We start from the raw sequence: 20,340 nt of genomic DNA on the forward strand, positions 1-20,340 counted from the left end.
CCGATATGAAAATGTCCAACACCAATCATTCAGAAATATTTTTTTTTTTTAGCATTTTCAAAAAAATTCCCGCTTTCCCTGAAATTTCCATGAAATTCCCATTGAATGGAATGGGACATTTTTCCAAGTTGCACAATTGCCACATTTTTCAACCGATTCAAACCATTCCAACATCAACACATTCCACTCATCCTGGACATTCAAACTATTTTTCCAAATTCAGAAAATTTCCAGGAATTCCTGGTTTTCTAAACCCTATTTTCACCTTTCTTTCTGTCGACTACTCCTTACCCATTTTTCAACCCACTTCAACCGGTCCGCCGTCAAAACATTCCTCTTAGTCAGGACAAAAAACTAAATAGTTTTTTGAACTGGAAAAATTCCCAGTTATCCGGAAATTCCAGGAATTTCGTAATACCATTTCTCAGTTAACAATGTTACTATTTCAACATTTCTCGACCGATATGAAAAATTACAAAACAAATCATTCAGAAAATTAAAATTGTTTTGCATTTTCTAAGAAATTCCCGCTTTTCACGAAATTCCCAAATTTCCATGATATTCCCTTTTGAAATGAATGGCACATTTTTCAAAGTTCCTCACCTCCCACATTTTTCACTCGATTTAAACCGTTCCAACTTCAAACTGTTCAGCCTATTCGGGATTTGCAGGCGTTCCCTTGACTAATTCCAAAAAATCCTAGATTTCCAGGAATTTCGTATTACCATTTATCAGTTAAAAGTGTTACTATTTCAACATTTCTTGACCGATATGAAAATGTCCAACACCAATCATTCAGAATTTTTTTTTTTTTTTAGCATTTTCCAAAAAATTCCCGCTTTCCCCGAAATTTCCATGAAATTCCCATTGAATGCAATGGGACATTTTTCCAAGTTGCACAATTCCCACATTTTTCAACCGATTCAAACCATTCCAACATCAACACATTCCACTCATCCTGGACATTCAAACTATTTTTCCAAATTCAGAAAATTTCCAGGAATTCCTGGTTTTCTAAACCCTATTTTCACCTTTCTTTCTGTCGACTACTCCTTCCACATTTTTCAACCCACTTCAACCGGTCCACCGTCAAAACATTCCTCTTAGTCAGGACAAAAAAACTAAATAGTTTTTTGAACTGGAAAAATTCCCAGTTATCCGGAAATTCCAGGAATTTCGTAATACCATTTCTCAGTTAACAATGTTACTATTTCAACATTTCTCGACCGATATGAAAAATTACAAAACAAATCATTCAGAAAATTAAAATTGTTTTGCATTTTCTAAAAAATTCCCGCTTTTCACGAAATTCCCAAATTTCCATGATATTCCCTTTTGAAATGAATGGCACATTTTTCAAAGTTCCTCACCTCCCACATTTTTCACCCGATTCAAACCATTCCAACTTCAAACTGTTCAGCCTATTCGGGATTTGCAGGCTTTCCCTTGACTAATTCCAAAAAATCCTAGATTTCCAGGAATTTTGTATTACCATTTCTCAGTTAAAAATGTTACTATTTCAACATTTCTTGACCGATATGAAAATGTCCAACACCAATCATTCAGAATTTTTTTTTTTTTTTTTTAGCATTTTCCAAAAAATTCTCGCTTTCCCCGAAATTTCCATGAAATTCCCATTGAATGGAATGGGACATTTTTCCAAGTTGCACAATTCCCACATTTTTCAACCGATTCAAACCATTCCAACATCAACACATTCCACTCATCCTGGACATTCAAACTATTTTTCCAAATTCAGAAAATTTCCAGGAATTCCTGGTTTTCTAAACCCTATTTTCACCTTTCTTTCTGTCGACTACTCCTTCCACATTTTTCAACCCACTTCAACCGGTCCACCGTCAAAACATTCCTCTTAGTCAGGACAAAAAACTAAATAGTTTTTTGAACTGGAAAAATTCCCAGTTATCCGGAAATTCCAGGAATTTCGTAATACCATTTCTCAGTTAACAATGTTACTATTTCAACATTTCTCGACCGATATGAAAAATTACAAAACAAATCATTCAGAAAATTAAAATTGTTTTGCATTTTCTAAAAAATTCCCGCTTTTCATGAAATTCCCAAATTTCCATGATATTCCCTTTTGAAATGAATGGCACATTTTTCAAAGTTCCTCACCTCCCACATTTTTCACCCGATTCAAACCATTCCAACTTCAAACTGTTCAGCCTATTCGGGATTTGCAGGCGTTCCCTTGACTAATTCCAAAAAATCCTAGATTTCCAGGAATTTCGTATTACCATTTCTCAGTTAAAAGTGTTACTATTTCAACATTTCTTGACCGATATGAAAATGTCCAACACCAATCATTCAGAAAATTTAATTTTTTTTTAGCATTTTCAAAAAAATTCCCGCTTTCCCCGAAATTTCCATGAAATTCCCATTGAATGGAATGGGACATTTTTCCAAGTTGCACAATTCCCACATTTTTCAACCGATTCAAACCATTCCAACATCAACACATTCCACTCATTCTGGACATTCAAACTATTTTTCCAAATTCAGAAAATTTCCAGGAATTCCTGGTTTTCTAAACCCTATTTTCACCTTTCTTTCTGTCGACTACTCCTTCCACATTTTTCAACCCACTTCAACCGGTCCACCGTCAAAACATTCCTCTTAGTCAGGACAAAAAACTAAATAGTTTTTTGAACTGGAAAAATTCCCAGTTATCCGGAAATTCCAGGAATTTCGTAATACCATTTCTCAGTTAACAATGTTACTATTTCAACATTTCTCGACCGATATGAAAAATTACAAAACAAATCATTCAGAAAATTAAAATTGTTTTGCATTTTCTAAGAAATTCCCGCTTTTCACGAAATTCCCAAATTTCCATGATATTCCCTTTTGAAATGAATGGCACATTTTTCAAAGTTCCTCACCTCCCACATTTTTCACTCGATTTAAACCATTCCAACTTCAAACTGTTCAGCCTATTTGGGATTTGCAGGCTTTCCCTTGACAAATTCCAAAAAATCTTAGATTTCCAGGAATTTCGTATTACCATTTCTCAGTTAAAAATGTTACTATTTCAACATTTCTTGACTACTCCTCCCACATTTGTCAACCCACTTTAACCATTCCACCGTCAAAACATTCCTCTTAATCAGGACAAAAAACAAAATTGTTTTTTGAACTGGAAAACTTCTCAAAATTCCAGGAATTCCGTAAAACAATTCCTCAATTCAACATGTTACTACTTCAACATTTCTCGACCAATTTGAAAATGTCAAACACCAAACTCATTCCGAAAATTTAAATGTTTTAAATTCCCGCTTTTCACAAAATTCCCAAGAAAACATAACATTTTTAGCATTTTCATCTGATCTTTTTTATATATTTCACCTTTTTGTTTTATAGTATAAATGTAATAGTACATCATTAAAAAGTGTGCATCATTCTTTTCCCACCCAGCAAAGAGAGAGACGTTATTGGCGCCACTGTCTGCCAAATCCAGTCCCAAGCGCTGTCCCACAGAGAACTACTCCACAGCTTTTGCCCACATGATGCCCAGGGAGGAACACCTGCACCAAAGGTGAGCTGCACCTGAACGTCGGATGGTTGAGGAGCTAAAAAAAGGTGCGCCATCTGCAGCTCGGACGCGGACCAGAGGCGGCACTCGCTCCACAGCGGCAGCACTCCCCGGAAGAGGCTCCACTTTTCGTCCGGAGACGCACACCTGGGGTGCGAGGAGGACACGCCCCCGCCCCGTGTGGGCCAGGTGCAGTCCCTGGCTGAAGCGGAGAGACTTTTTGATGAGCTGACGCAGGAGAAACTGCAGGTGAGCCATGGCGGATCATTTTGGACACAACCAGGAAGTTACCGGTTTCTTTTTTTCCCTCCTCCCCACACCTGCATCACCCCCAGATTGAGGCAGCTTTGAGTCGCATGCCGGCGTCAGGCGCTCGGGTGAGCATGCAGACCAGGTTGGACCAGGTAGGAGACAAGCACAAGAATGTATGAGACCTGGGTGCACCACACGGCTAGTGACAGTGTGTCCACCAAATCCTTGTCTTCTAAAATGTATTCTACAAAACCATACCTGCCAACTACTCCGGTTTTCCCGTAATTAGTACGGTTTTCATCAACCTATTCCGGGTTACGGTTGCAGTGATAAAAAATACGGGTTTTCATTAATTAAACAAAAATATTTTTTTTTTTCTGGGGCTGAGGTTGCTGAGGTAGTTAAAAAGCTCCTCGGTGGCAAGGCCCCGGGGGTAGATGAGATCCGCCCGGAGTTCCTTAAGGCTCTGGATGCTGTGGGGCTGTCTTGGTTGACAAGACTCTGCAGCATCGCGTGGACATCGGGGGCGGTACCTCTGGATTGGCAGACCGGGGTGGTGGTTCCTCTCTTTAAGAAGGGGAACCGGAGGGTGTGTTCTAACTATCGTGGGATCACACTCCTCAGCCTTCCCGGTAAGGTCTATTCAGGTGTACTGGAGAGGAGGCTACGCCGGATAGTCGAACCTCGGATTCAGGAGGAACAGTGTGGTTTTCGTCCTGGTCGTGGAACTGTGGACCAGCTCTATACTCTGGGCAGGGTCCTTGAGGGTGCATGGGAGTTTGCCCAACCAGTCTACATGTGTTTTGTGGACTTGGAGAAGGCATTCGACCATGTCCCTCGGGAAGTCCTGTGGGGAGTGCTCAGAGAGTATGGGGTATTGGACTGTCTGATTGTGGCAGTCCGCTCCCTGTATGATCAGTGCCAGAGCTTGGTTCGCATTGCCGGCAGTAAGTCGGACACGTTTCCAGTGAGGGTTGGACTCCGCCAAGGCTGCCCTTTGTCACCGATTCTGTTCATAACTTTTATGGACAGAATTTCTAGGCGCAGTCAAGGCGTTGAGGGGATCTGGTTTGGTGGCTGCAGGATTAGGTCTCTGCTTTTTGCAGATGATGTGGTCCTGATGGCTTCATCTGGCCAGGATCTTCAGCTCTCACTGGATCGGTTCGCAGCTGAGTGTGAAGCGACTGGGATGAGAATCAGCACCTCCAAGTCCGAGTCCATGGTTCTCGCCCGGAAAAGGGTGGAGTGCCATCTCTGGGTTGGGGAGGAGATCTTGCCCCAAGTGGAGGAGTTCAAGTACCTCGGAGTCTTGTTCACGAGTGGGGGAAGAGTGGATCGTGAGATCGACAGGCGGATCGGTGCGGCATCTTCAGTAATGCGGACGCTGTATCGATCCGTTGTGGTGAAGAAGGAGTTGAGCCGGAAGGCAAAGCTCTCAATTTACCGGTCGATCTACGTTCCCATCCTCACCTATGGTCATGAGCTTTGGGTTATGACCGAAAGGACAAGATCACGGGTACAAGCGGCCGAAATGAGTTTCCTCCGCCGGGTGGCGGGGCTCTCCCTTAGAGATAGGGTGAGAAGCTCTGTCATCCGGGAGGAGCTCAAAGTAAAGCCGCTGCTCCTCCACATGGAGAGGAGCCAGATGAGGTGGTTCGGGCATCTGGTCAGGATGCCACCCGAACGCCTCCCTAGGGAGGTGTTTAGGGCACGTCCCACCGGTAGGAGGCCGCGGGGAAGACCCAGGACACGTTGGGAAGACTATGTCTCCCGGCTGGCCTGGGAACGCCTCGGGGTCCCACAGGAAAAGCTGGACGAAGTGGCTGGGGAGAGGGAAGTCTGGGCTTCCCTGCTTAAGCTGCTGCCCCCGCGACCCGACCTCGGATAAGCGGAAGAAGATGGATGGATGGATGGATGGATTTTTTTTAAAGTTTTATTCACGAAATGGCGTAACAACAATGACAATCGACACTGCTTCCCGTAACTTCCTATCGAGCCATTCCGAATGCCATGCGCGAGGCTATTTATAGCACCGCTGCCAAGCACGAGGCACCAGTTGCCATTGTTTCAAACGAGCGAACGATCATGGAATCAGCCGGAGAAAATTCGCAAACGAGTCTTAAACCGAAAAGAAAACTGCAGTCATTCCGTGAAGAATATTCAAAAGCCTATCCGGGAATAATTATCCGTTCCAAAAAGGGTGAAAACTACGCGAATTGCACCTTGTGCAGACAAGATTTTTCGATCGGACACGGATGAATTAGCGATGTAAAAGACAGCGTTGGGACAAAAAAACACAAGAAATATACAACATAAAGTAGCAAGAAACACGTCAATAATGAATAAAGCAAAACATGTTCTAGACAAAAAATCACTTCATATTCTCTACTGCTCACTAGTGTTACCATATCTGAGTTATTGTGCAGAAATATGGGGAAATAATTACAAAAGTACACTTCATTCATTAACGGTGTTACAAAAAAGATCAGTTAGAATAATACATAATGTTGGATATAGAGAACACACAAATCCTTTATTTATTCTGAAATTCTACGACATAGTGAATTTGCAAACAGCTAAAATGATACACAAAGCAAACTATAACCTGCTACCCAAGAATATACAACAATTCTTCTCAAAAAAAGAGGAGAAATATAATCTTAGGGAGAAATGTAATTTAAAACATTTGTATGCACGTACAACACTTAAGACCTTCAGTATATCAGTATGTGGAATTAAATGATGGAATGGATTAAGCAAAGCAATCAAACAATGTACTAATATGATCCACTTCAAGAAACTCTTCAAACTTAAAGTGTTTACAAAGTACAAAGAAGAAGAACCATGATAAACATTCTGAATTTATTTAACTCATCCATTCTTTCATTCTTTCACTCACAAAATAATCTTACTTATCTCAACATATGAAATGTAACTTACTTCACCAATTATTATTTATTTACTTATTTTATTGTGATTACTTATGGAGTATATTGTGAATACATTGAGAACAGGAAGTGAACAAAAGTTTTAGCAACTGTTATGTAAAAGAAAAGGGGTAGGATTAAATAAGCTCTGCTTCTTCCTACTCCTTTTCGAACATGTTGAAAAGAGAAACTAGAGATTGTGATGTATCATGTTGTATACTTGCATGTTCGAAATAAACTCAAACTCAAGTCTAATGCCGTTGCTAGCGATACAAGTGGAAAACTTTCAACGTTTTTCGTCGCCCAAACAGATTCTTTGGATGTGATAAATGCCGAAGTTTTATTTACGGAGGCAATAATTGAGCATGGACTTCCAATCGCACTGGCTGATCACATGGGACAGTTATTTCGGAAAATGTTTCCCGACTCGAAAATCGCCAAAAAATATGGATGTGGTCGAACCAAAACATCAAACATTATTCAGTGTCTTGGAACAGAATCCTCAAAAAGTATCGCCGATGTCATGAAGACGGAACCATTTAGCATGTCGACTGACGGCAGCACCGATTATGACGATGTAAAACTGTACCCCATTTGTGTTGGATATTTCGATGACGACATTGGAAAAGTATTGTCAGTACTTCTGTCTTTGAGGGAATGCAATACGGCTTCCACAGGCCAAAACATTTACAAAATACTCGCGGAAGAAATAGACTCAAACGAAATTCCTTGGCAGAATTTGCTTTGCTTTGCTGCCGATAATGCTGCAGTGATGATGGGATCTAAAAAGGGTGTTGCAGCTTTCATTACGGAAATGTCTCCTTCGGTTTACATCGCCGGTAAGTACAGTTCGTAGCATAAAAAAACTCACAAAACATAACATTTTAAGTAAATCTTTTATTACATAAACAATAAATCAAATCAAAAATAATTTCTGTGTACAGTATATCTTTTTATTTGTGATAACGATAACATGTTCAAAACAAGTAACATATAACTATCATACTATTCTATTACTCTTTATTAATTTGAAAAATGTCGTCATGAAGTTTTATATTTATATTTATTTATATTTCTTTCATAAACCAAAATTTCGACCTGAAGTTTCTTGTTACAATAATGTCTGCAATATCAATAATATATAACAGGATAACTGGCATTAACTGTCAAAATAATTTCAAACTATTGAAGTTAGCTTACAGAATAAACATGTCAATCAACCCATATGATTTTTGCTGTAATATTTTTGTTTTGAAAAATCACTGTGACTGATAGAAAAGTGATGGTTTTAGCAACATTTTAACCTGTCTGAATGCTAATAATCATTTTGCGTCGGGGGGGCGAACCCTGGACCTACCGGGGCCTGCGGCCCCTGGACCCTGGCTACTAGGTTTTTCTGATTTCAAAAGTTGGCAGGTATGCAAAACAATAGAAATACCAGCACTGTGAGAGAATGAACCAAACTATCTAAATTGGGGGATAAGAGGTAGGGATGATACTCGAAACCGGTTTTCCCGGTTGTTCGATAAGAAAAGAACCGAGTCCCCGGACTCGAATCCCTTTTTGAGAACCGGTACCCGTTATCGAGCCCACTGTAGTAAAGAAAAAGAGTTGGTTCTTTATTCAAATCCCTGAGAACGAATCCCGTCCCGACAAGAAATGCCCTGTGGGACATCACAAGAAATGACGTCAGGTAGCTCAGTCATTAGGGAAAGCAGGAAAAACAATGGACCGGAAAAAGCGCTCCAAGGTGTAATAAAGTTCAAAACAAAAAGGTATAATCCAATGAATAAGTTTACTGAGAGATTTGAGCAGGGTACAAACACATGACCAACACTTTTACGACCAACCGGAAACATAGCAACCAGGCTAGCAACGCACCTCCTTTACGGCAACGTTCTTAAAGCAACCGCAGCACATATATATACAGGTAAAAGCCAGTAAATTAGAATATTTTGAAAAACTTGATTTATTTCAGTAATTGCATTCAAAAGGTGTAACTTGTACATTATATTTATTCATTGCACACAGACTGATGCATTTAAATGTTTATTTCATTTAATTTTGATGATTTGAAGTGGCAACAAATGAAAATCCAAAATTCCGTGTGTCACAAAATTAGAATATTACTTAAGGCTAATACAAAAAAGGGATTTTTAGAAATGTTGGCCAACTGAAAAGTATGAAAATGAAAAATATGAGCATGTACAATACTCAATACTTGGTTGGAGCTCCTTTTGCCTCAATTACTGCGTTAATGCGGCGTGGCATGGAGTCGATGAGTTTCTGGCACTGCTCAGGTGTTATGAGAGCCCAGGTTGCTCTGATAGTGGCCTTCAACTCTTCTGCGTTTTTGGGTCTGGCATTCTGCATCTTCCTTTTCACAATACCCCACAGATTTTCTATGGGGCTAAGGTCAGGGGAGTTGGCGGGCCAATTTAGAACAGAAATACCATGGTCCGTAAACCAGGCACGGGTAGAATTTGCGCTGTGTGCAGGCGCCAAGTCCTGTTGGAACTTGAAATCTCCATCTCCATAGAGCAGGTCAGCAGCAGGAAGCATGAAGTGCTCTAAAACTTGCTGGTAGACGGCTGCGTTGACCCTGGATCTCAGGAAAAAGAGTGGACCGACACCAGCAGATGACATGGCACCCCAAACCATCACTGATGGTGGAAACTTTACACTAGACTTCAGGCAACGTGGATCCTGTGCCTCTCCTGTCTTCCTCCAGACTCTGGGACCTCGATTTCCAAAGGAAATGCAAAATTTGCATGGTTGGGTGATGGTTTGGGGTGCCATGTCATCTGCTGGTGTCGGTCCACTCTGTTTCCTGAGATCCAGGGTCAACGCAGCCGTCTACCAGCAAGTTTTAGAGCACTTCATGCTTCCTGCTGCTGACCTGCTCTATGGAGATGGAGATTTCAAGTTCCAACAGGACTTGGCGCCTGCACACAGTGCAAAATCTACCCGTGCCTGGTTTACGGATCATGGTATTTCTGTTCTAAATTGGCCCGCCAACTCCCCTGACCTTAGCCCCATAGAAAATCTGTGGGGTATTGTGAAAAGGAAGATGCAGAATGCCAGACCCAAAAACGCAGAAGAGTTGAAGGCCACTATCAGAGCAACCTGGGCTCTCATAACACCTGAGCAGTGCCAGAAACTCATCGACTCCATGCCACGCCGCATTAACGCAGTAATTGAGGCAAAAGGAGCTCCAACCAAGTATTGAGTATTGTACATGCTCATATTTTTCATTTTCATACTTTTCAGTTGGCCAACATTTCTAAAAATCCCTTTTTTGTATTAGCCTTAAGTAATATTCTAATTTTGTGACACACGGAATTTTGGATTTTCATTTGTTGCCACTTCAAATCATCAAAATTAAATGAAATAAACATTTGAATGCATCAGTCTGTGTGCAATGAATAAATATAATGTACAAGTTACACCTTTTGAATGCAATTACTGAAATAAATCAAGTTTTTCAAAATATTCTAATTTACTGGCTTTTACCTGTATATATATACAGTGGGGCAAAAAAGTATTTAGTCAGCCATCAAATGTGCAAGTTCTCCCACTTAAAATGATGACAGAGGTCTGTAATTTTCATCATAGGTACACTTCAACTGTGAGAGACAGAATGTGAAAAAAAAATCCAGGAATTCACATTGTAGGATTTTTAAAGACTTTATTTGTAAATTATGGTGGAAAATAAGTATTTGGTCAATAACAAAAATTCAACTCAATAATTTGTAATATAACCTTTGTTGGCATTAACAAAGGTCAAACGATTACTATAGGTCTTTACCAGGTTTGCACACACAGTAGCTGGTATTTTGGCCCATTCCTCCATGCAGATCTTCTCGAGAGCAGTGATGTTTTGGGGCTGTCGCCAAGCAACACGGACTTTCAACTCCCTCCACAGATTTTCTATGGGGTTGAGGTCTGGAGACTGGCTAGGCCACTCCAGGACTTTCAAATGCTTCTTACGGAGCCACTCCTTCGTTGCCCGGGCGTTGTGTTTGGGATCATTGTCATGCTGGAAGACCCAGCCACGTTTCATCTTCAAAGCTCTCACTGATGGAAGGAGGTTTTGGCTCAAAATCTCACGATACATGGCCCCATTCATTCTTTCCTTAACACGGATCAGTCGGCCTGTCCCCTTAGCAGAAAAACATCCCCAAAGCATGATGTTTCCACCCCCAGGTTTCACAGTAGGTATGGTGTTCTTGGGATGCAACTCAGTATTCTTCTTCCTCCAAACACGACGAGTTGAGTTTATACCAAAAAGTTATATTTTGGTTTCATCTGACCACATGACATTCTCCCAATCCTCTGCTGTATCATCCATGTGCTCTCTGGCAAACTTCAGACGGGCCTGGACATGCACTGGCTTAAGCAGGGGGACACGTCTGGCACTGCAGGATTTGATTCCCTGTCGGCGTAGTGTATTACTGATGGTAACCTTTGTTACTTTGGTCCTAGCTCTCTGCAGGTCATTCACCAGGTCCCCCCGTGTGGTTCTGGGATTTTTGCTCACCGTTCTCATGATCATTTTGACCCCACGGGAGGAGATCTTGCGTGGAGCCCCAGATCGAGGGAGATTATCAGTGGTCTGGTATGTCTTCCATTTTCTGATAATTGCTCCCACAGTTGATTTTTTCACACCAAGCTGCTTGCCTATTGTAGATTCACTCTTCACAGTCTGGTGCAGGTCTACAATTCTTTTCCTGGTGTCCTTCGACAGCTCTTTGGTCTTGGCCATAGTGGAGTTTGGAGTCTGACTGTTTGAGGCTGTGGACAGGTGTCTTTTATACAGATAACCAGTTCAAACAGGTGCCATTAATACAGGTAACGAGTGGAGGACAGAAGAGCTTCTTAAAGAAGAAGTTACAGGTCTGTGAGAGCCAGAGATCTTCCTTGTTTGAAGTGACCAAATACTTATTTTCCACCATAATTTACAAATAAATTCTTTAAAATTTCTACAATGTGAATTCCTGGATTTTTTTTTCACATTCTGTCTCTCACAGTTGAAGTGTACATATGACGAAAATTACAGACCTCTGTCATCATTTTAAGTGGGAGAACTTGCACATTTGGTGGCTGACTAAATGCTTTTTTGCCCCACTATACAACATCTCCCTTTTTTAACTTTTCTTTTTCTTTCCTTGTAAACAAAACAAAATCACACTGTATATGTCTAATTATAAATAATGCAGACGAGGCGTGTTGGCTGAGTTCTTGACGTTTACTTTCACAGCGTGCTCATAACCTCATTCTTAGCTGCCGGGTGGCGACATGCAACAACACTTTTCGGGGCTACCGCGCATGCTCGTCACTCCCGTTGCATGCTGGGTAGTGTAGTTGTTGTATTCCCTAGCTCAGGGGTCGGCAACCCAAAATGTTGAAAGAGCCATATTGGACCAAAAATTTAAAAAAAAATCTGTCTGGAGCCGCAAAAAATTAAAAGCCATATTACATACAGATAGTGTGTCATGAGATATAAATTGAATTACGAGGACTTAAAGGAAACTAAATGACCTCAAATATAGCTACAAATGAGGCATTATGATGCAATATGTACATATAGCTAGCCTAAATAGCATGTTAGCATCGATTAGCTTGCAGTCATGCAGTGACCAAATATGTCTGATTAGCACTCCAACAAGTCAGTAACATCAACAAAACTCACCTTTTATGCACAACCTTAAAAGTTTGGTGGACAAAATGAGACAGAAAAAGAAGTGGCATAAAACACGTCCTAGATAGTGTCGGAGGCAGATATTTACATATATCCGAATTTAAGTTGTACTTCTTCCATTTCTTTGTCATATTTGAAAACAGCTCGTGTTTTCCATTTATTCTCTTGATGCTCTGTCAGCAAGTATACTATGTGTGTTAACCTTGAGTTCTTTGGAATGTGTTTAGACTAGCATTTTGTTTTGGCTACAGAGATGGGACGAGAGAGAGGGTGGTGGGATCGGGAAGACAGACCATTTTGGGAGGCGCAATAGAATGTTCTATGGTTAGACTAGTCTCAATCAATGTATATTGGCAAAGCTTTGAGAATATACAACAAAATACCTATTCTGTCTCTGGTGGTTTTTCAACTCAGCTTTAAGTGTCGGAAAGAACTTGGGAGCGAATTGTGACTTGAATTCCCTGGGAGGAACAACTGGTCCAAAACGCAACAATTGTTATACATGTAAACAAACTACGGTGAGTTCAAGGACCGCCAAAATTAGGAGGACAAAACGGCGCTCGCCAAATACTTGAATCAGTGAAGCATGTTTAATACAAACAGTGTGCTTTATAACAATTAGGGAGGTTTGTGTCATGTTTGTCCTCCTACAGAAACCGTATTAAAACAAAAAATAGATTGTTTTCCCCTCATCATTTCCCATTTTTCATACATTTCTGAAAAAGCTCCAGAGAGCCACTAGGGCGGCGCTAAAGAGCCACATGCGGCTCTAGAGCCGCGGGTTGCCGACCCCTGGACTAGCTCATAACATCACATCTTCCCCCCTATAAAGAAATAATGTTAACTCAATAAAGTGTATTTCTTTTTTTAGCTTTAACTTTTCATTTTTTTTAGCATTGTAATCACATTTTGCAAACAACTTTTCTCTTCATAGAATTGTCTTTCAATAAAGAAATAAAGTGCAAAAATGTCAAAGCATCATAACAAACAGTTATGTTCCAATAGCAGCAGAAGTGCACTTTTTGGAGAGCTATATTATTTTCAGTTTTGTGCCCAAGGGACTGATTTTATTTAACACTATATTATTATTTATACACCTATAGTGATCACAGAGACAGGTTGTTTTTGTGTTACTGTATATATTTGTTTTTATCAACAATCACACTTAATATACTTTGGGTAACAACAGTCAATATTTATTTATTTTATTTTTTTAGGGGGGTAACAGTCAATATTTATTTATTTATTAGATTTTATTTTTTTCTTATATAATAAAAGTGAGCTTTTGTTAAACCAAATATTGTGTGTTTTTTTTCCATATACAACAACCTATCTGGACTCGATAAGAGAATCGATAAGGAATCGGTTTGATAAGAGGATTCGATAATAGGCTCGAACTTGATAATTTCTTATCAAACATCATCCCTAATAAGAGGTAGTGTCGACAATGTCATCGGCAAAGTTTGGTCTATTGGTTAGTTAGCATTGTAGCTTAAAACGTTATGGCCGTATTTAAATGAAACTTTCTGGAAATGTCAGAAATGGGATAAGGAACAAGTGATTCGATTCTGGAGATGATCTGGATTCTTTTTACCAGGTTACCTTATGTTTATGTTACCAGGCTAAACTTTTCTGTGTGTGTATACGCCACTGGTAGTTGGTTAGTTAGCAACATAGCTCAAAAAGTTGTTGACGGATTTTGATGAAACTTTCAGGAAATGTCCGAACTCGGATAAAGACCAAGTGATAACATTTTGAGGGTGATCTAGATACTTTCTACCAGGTTACCTTATGTTTATGTTACCAGGCTAAACTTTTCTGTGTGTGTATATGCCACTAGTAGTTAGTTAGTTAGCAACATAGCTCAAAAAGTTGTTGGCGGATTTTGATGAAACTTTCAGGAAATGTCCGAACTCGGATAAAGACCAAGTGATTACATTTTGAGGGTGATCTGGATACTTTCTACCTCCATACTGTATGTTTATGTTACAAGGCTGAACTTTTCTGTGTGTGTATATGCCACTGGTAGTTGGTTAGTTAGCAACATAGCTCAAAAAGTTGTTGGCGGATTTTGATGAAACTTTCAAGAAATGTCTGAAATCGGATAAAGACCTAGTTATTGAATTTTGGGGGTGATCTGGATACTTTCTACCATGTAAACCTTATGTTTATGTTAGGCTGGATTTATCTTTGTGTGTGTTTTGGCCACTAGTAGTTGGTTAGTTAGCAACATAGCTCAAAAAGTTGTTGGCGGATTTTAAAGAAACTTTCAAGAAATGTCTGAAATCGGATAAAGACCAAGTTATTGCATTTTGGTGGTGATCTGGATACTTTCTACCATGTAAACCTTATGTTTATGTTAGGCTGAATTTATCTTTGTGTGTGTTTTGGCCACTAATAGTTGGTTAGTTAGCAACATAGCTCAAAAAGTTGTTGGCGGATTTCGATGAAACTTTCAGGAAATGTCCAAAATCGGATAAAGACCAAGTGGTTGAATTTTGGGGGTGATCTAGATACTTTCTACCACCTTATCTTATGTTTATGTTACAAGGCTAACCTTTTCTGTGTGTGTATATGCCACTGGTAGTTAGTTAGTTAGCAACATAGCTCAAAAAGTTGTTGGCGGATTTTGATGAAATTTTCAGGAAATGTCCGACATCGGATAAAGACCAAGTTATTGATTTTTGGGGGTGATCTAGATACCTTCTACCATGTTAGCTTATGTTTATGTTAGGCTGAACTTTTCTGTGTGTGTGTGTATATATGCCACTGGTAGTTGGTTAGTTAGCAACATAGCTCAAAAAGTTGTTGGCGGATTTTGAAGAAACTTTCAAGAAATGTCCGAAATCGGATAAAGACCAAGTTATTGAATTTTGGGTGTGATCTAGATACTTTCTACCATGTTACCTTATGTTTATGTTAGGCTGAACGTTAATGTGTGTGTATATGCCACTTGTAGTTGGTTAGTTAGCAACATAGCTCAAAAAGTTGTTGGCGGATTTTGAAGAAACTTTCAAGAAATGTCCGAAATCGGATAAAGACCAAGTTATTGAATTTTGGGTGTGATCTAGATACCTTCTACCACCTTATCTTATGTTTGTTAGGCTGAACTTTTCTGTGTGTGTATATGCCACCTCTAGTTAGTTAGTTAGTTAGTTAGCAACATAGCTCAAAAAGTTGTTGGCGAATTTTGATGAAACTTTCTAGAAATGTCCGAAATCAGATAAAGACCAAGTTATTGATTTTTGGGGGTGATCTAGATACCTTCTACCAGGTTACCTTATGTTTATGTTAGGCTGAGCGTTAATGTGTGTGTATATGCCACTGGTAGTTGGTTAGTTAGCAACATAGCTCAAAAAGTTGTTGGTGGATTTCGATGAAACTTTCAGGAAATGTCCAAAATCGGATAAAGACCAAGTTATTGAATTTTGGGGGTGATCTGGATACCTTCTACCATACAAACCTTATGTTTATGTTAGGCTGAATTTATCTTTGTGTGTGTTTTGGCCACTAATAGTTGGTTAGTTAGCAACATAGCTCAAAAAGTTGTTGGCGGATTTCGATGAAACTTTCAGGAAATGTCCAAAATCGGATAAAGACCAAGTGGTTGGATTTTGGGGGTGATCTAGATACTTTCTACCACCTTATCTTATGTTTATGTTACAAGGCTAACCTTTTCTGTGTGTGTATATGCCACTGGTAGTTGGTTAGTTAGCAACATAGCTCAAAAAGTTGTTTGCGGATTTTGAGGAAACTTTCAAGAAATGTCTGAAATCGGATAAAGACCAAGTTATTGAATTTTGGGGGTGATCTGGATACCTTCTACCATACAAACCTTATGTTTATGTTAGGCTGAACTTATCTTTGTGTGTGTTTTGGCCACTAGTAGTTGGGTAGTTAGCAACATAGCTCAAAAAGTTGTTGGCGGATTTTGATGAAACTTTAAAGAAATGTCCGAAATCGGATAAAGACCAAGTTATTGAAATTTTTGGTGTGATCTAGATACCTTCTACCACCTTATCTTATGTTTGTTAGGCTGAATTTTTCTGTGTGTGTATATGCCACTAGTAGTTGGTTAGTTAGCAACATAGCTCAAAAAGTTGTTGGCAGATTTCGATGAAACTTTCAGTAAATGTCCGAAATCGGATAAAGACCAAGTTATTGAATTTTGGGGGTGATCTGGATACTTTCTACCATGTAAACCTTATGTTTATGTTAGGCTGAACTTATCTTTGTGTGTGTTTTGGCCACTAGTAGTTGGTTAGTTAGCAACATAGCTCAAAAAGTTGTTGGCGGATTTTGAAGAAACTTTCAAGAAATGTCCGAAATCGGATAAAGACCAAGTTGTTGAATTTTGGGGGTGATCTGGATACCTTCTACCACCTTATCTTATGTTTATGTTAGGCTGAACTTATCTTTGTGTGTGTTTTGGCCACTAATAGTTGGTTAGTTAGCAACATAGCTCAAAAAGTTGTTGGCGGATTTTGAAGAAACTTTCAAGAAATGTCTGAAATCGGATAAAGACCAAGTTATTGAATTTTGGGGGTGATCTGGATACTTTCTACCAGGTTACCTGAACGTTAATGTGTGTGTATATGTCACTGGTAGTTGGTTAGTTAGCAACATAGCTCAAAAAGTTGTTGGCGTATTTTGATGAAACTTTCAAGAAATGTCTGAAATCGGATAAAGACCAAGTTATTGAATTTTGGGGGTGATCTGGATACCTTCTACCATACAAACCTTATGTTTATGTTAGGCTGAACTTATCTTTGTGTGTGTTTTGGCCACTAGTAGTTGGTTAGTTAGCAACATAGCTCAAAAAGTTGTTGGCGGATTGTGATGAAACTTTCAAGAAATGTCTGAAATCGGATAAAGACCAAGTTATTTAATTTTGGGTGTGATCTAGATACCTTCTACCACCTTATCTTATGTTTGTTAGGCTGAACTTTTCTGTGTGTGTATATGCCACCTGTAGTTAGTTAGTTAGTTAGTTAGCAACATAGCTCAAAAAGTTGTTGACGAATTTTGATGAAACTTTCTAGAAATGTCTGAAATCAGATAAAGACCAAATTATTGATTTTTGGGGGTGATCGAGATACCTTCTACCAGGTTACCTTATGTTTATGTTAGGCTGAGCGTTAATGTGTGTGTATATGCCACTGGTAGTTGGTTAGTTAGCAACATAGCTCAAAAAGTTGTTGGCGGATTTTGAAGAAACTTTCAAGAAATGTCCGAAATCGGATAAAGACCAAGTTATTGAATTTTGGGGGTGATCTGGATACTTTCTACCATGTAAACCTTATGTTTATGTTAGGCTGAACTTATCTTTGTGTGTGTTTTGGCCACTAGTAGTTGGTTAGTTCGCAACATAGCTCAAAAAGTTGTTGGCGGATTTTGATGAAACTTTCAAGAAATGTCTGAAATCGGATAAAGACCAAGTTATTGAATTTTGGGGGTGATCTGGATACCTTCTACCATACAAACCTTATGTTTATGTTAGGCTGAACGTATCTTTGTGTGTGTTTTGGCCACTAGTAGTTGGTAAGTTAGCAACATAGCTCAAAAAGTTGTTGGCGGATTTCGATGAAACTTTCAGGAAATGTCCAAAATCGGGTAAAGACCAAGTTATTGAATTTTGGGTGTGATCTAGATACCTTCTACCACCTTATCTTATGTTTGTTAGGCTGAACTTTTCTGTGTGTGTATATGCCACCTGTAGTCAGTTAGTTAGTTAGTTTGCAACATAGCTCAAAAAGTTGTTGGCGAATTTTGATGAAACTTTCTAGAAATGTCCGAAATCAGATAAAGACCAAGTTATTGATTTTTGGGGGTGATCTAGATACCTTCTACCAGGTTACCTTATGTTTATGTTAGGCTGAGCGTTAATGTGTGTGTATATGCCACTGGTAGTTGGGTAATTAGCAACATAGCTCAAAAAGTTGTTTGCGGATTTTGATGAAACTTTCAGGAAATGTCTGAAATCAGATAAAGACCAAGTGGTTGAATTTTGGGGGTGATCTAGATACTTTCTACCATGATACCTTATGTTTATGTTACAAGGCTGAACTTTTCTGTGTGTGTATATGCCACTAGTAGTTGGTTAGTTAGCAACATAGCTCAAAAAGTTGTTGGCGGATTTTGATGAAACTTTCAAGAAATGTCCAAACTCAAATAAAGACCAAGTGATAACATTTTGAGGGTGATCTGGATACTTTCTACCATGATACCTTATGTTTATGTTAGGCTGAACTTATCTTTGTGTGTGTTTTGGCCACTAGTAGTTGGTTAGTTAGCAACATAGCTCAAAAAGTTGTTGGCGGATTTTGAAGAAACTTTCAAGAAATGTCCGAAATCAGATAAAGACCAAGTTATTGATTTTTGGGGGTGATCTAGATACCTTCTACCAGGTTACCTTATGTTTATGTTAGGCTGAGCGTTAATGTGTGTGTATATGCCACTGGTAGTTGGTTAGTTAGCAACATAGCTCAAAAAGGTGTTGGCGTATTTTGATGAAACTTTCAAGAAATGTCTGAAATCGGATAAAGACCAAGTTATTGAATTCTGGGGGTGATCTGGATACCTTCTACCATACAAACCTTATGTTTATGTTAGGCTGAACTTATCTTTGTGTGTGTTTTGGCCACTAGTAGTTGGTTAGTTAGCAACATAGCTCAAAAAGTTGTTGGCGAATTTTGATGAAACTTTCTAGAAATGTCCGAAATCAGATAAAGACCAAGTTATTGATTTTTGGGGGTGATCTAGATACCTTCTACCAGGTTACCTTATGTTTATGTTAGGCTGAGCGTTAATGTGTGTGTATATGCCACTGGTAGTTGGGTAATTAGCAACATAGCTCAAAAAGTTGTTGGTGGATTTCGATGAAACTTTCAGGAAATGTCCAAAATCGGATAAAGACCAAGTTATTGAATTTTGGGGGTGATCTGGATACCTTCTACCATGTTACCTTATGTTTATGTTACAAGGCTTAACTTTTCTGTGTGTGTATATGCCACTGGTAGTTGGTTAGTTAGCAACATAGCTCAAAAAGTTGTTGGCAGATTTCGATGAAACTTTCAGGAAATGTCCGACATCGGATAAAGACCAAGTTATTGATTTTTGGGGGTGATCTAGATACCTTCTACCAGGTTACCTTATGTTTATGTTAGGCTGAACGTTAATGTGTGTGTATATGCCACTGGTAGTTGGGTAATTAGCAACATAGCTCAAAAAGTTGTTGGTGGATTTCGATGAAACTTTCAGGAAATGTCCAAAATCGGATAAAGACCAAGTTATTGAATTTTGGGGGTGATCTGGATACTTTCTACCATGTAAACCTTATGTTTGTGTTAGGCTGAACTTTCCTTTGTATGTGTATATGCCACTAGTAGTTGGTTAGTTAGCAACATAGCTCAAAAAGTTGTTGGCGGATTTTGAAGAAACTTTCAAGAAATGTCCGAAATCGGATAAAGACCATGTTATTGAATTTTGTGTGTTTTAGATACCTTCTACCACCTTATCTTATGTTTGTTAGGCTGAACTTTTCTGTGTGTGTATGCCACCTGTAGTTAGTTAGTTAGTTAGCAACATAGCTCAAAAAGTTGTTGGTGGATTTCGATGAAACACTCAGGAAATGTCCAAAATCGGATAAAGACCAAGTTATTGAATTTTGGGGGTGATCTGGATACCTTCTACCATACAAACCTTATGTTTATGTTAGGCTGAACTTATCTTGTGTGTGTTTTGGCCACTAGTAGTTGGGTAGTTAGCAACATAGCTCAAAAAGTTGTTGGCGGATTTTGAAGAAGCTTTCAAGAAATGTCTGAAATCGGATAAAGACCAAGTTATTGAATTTTGGGGGTGATCTGGATACCTTCTACCATACAAACCTTATGTTTATGTTAGGC

The 20,340-nt window shown here is 39.2% G+C and overlaps 1 protein-coding gene across 3 annotated transcripts in view; it reads left to right on the forward strand.

Moving 5' to 3' along the window:
* LOC133610207 (M-phase phosphoprotein 9) overlaps nt 1-20,340 on the forward strand; it is a 104,654-nt gene that overhangs the window by 76,665 nt on the left and 7,649 nt on the right. For all 3 annotated transcript variants that reach the window (XM_061966317.1, XM_061966319.1, XM_061966318.1), the window contains 3 exons: nt 3,439-3,559; nt 3,619-3,805; nt 3,892-3,960. In XM_061966317.1, coding sequence (XP_061822301.1) covers nt 3,439-3,559; nt 3,619-3,805; nt 3,892-3,960 — 377 coding nt within the window. The remainder of the gene's footprint in view (nt 1-3,438; nt 3,560-3,618; nt 3,806-3,891; nt 3,961-20,340) is intronic.

Source organism: Nerophis lumbriciformis, linkage group LG11 (genome assembly GCF_033978685.3).
Source record: "Nerophis lumbriciformis linkage group LG11, RoL_Nlum_v2.1, whole genome shotgun sequence".
In the NCBI taxonomy this organism is placed as follows: Eukaryota; Metazoa; Chordata; class Actinopteri; order Syngnathiformes; family Syngnathidae; genus Nerophis; species Nerophis lumbriciformis.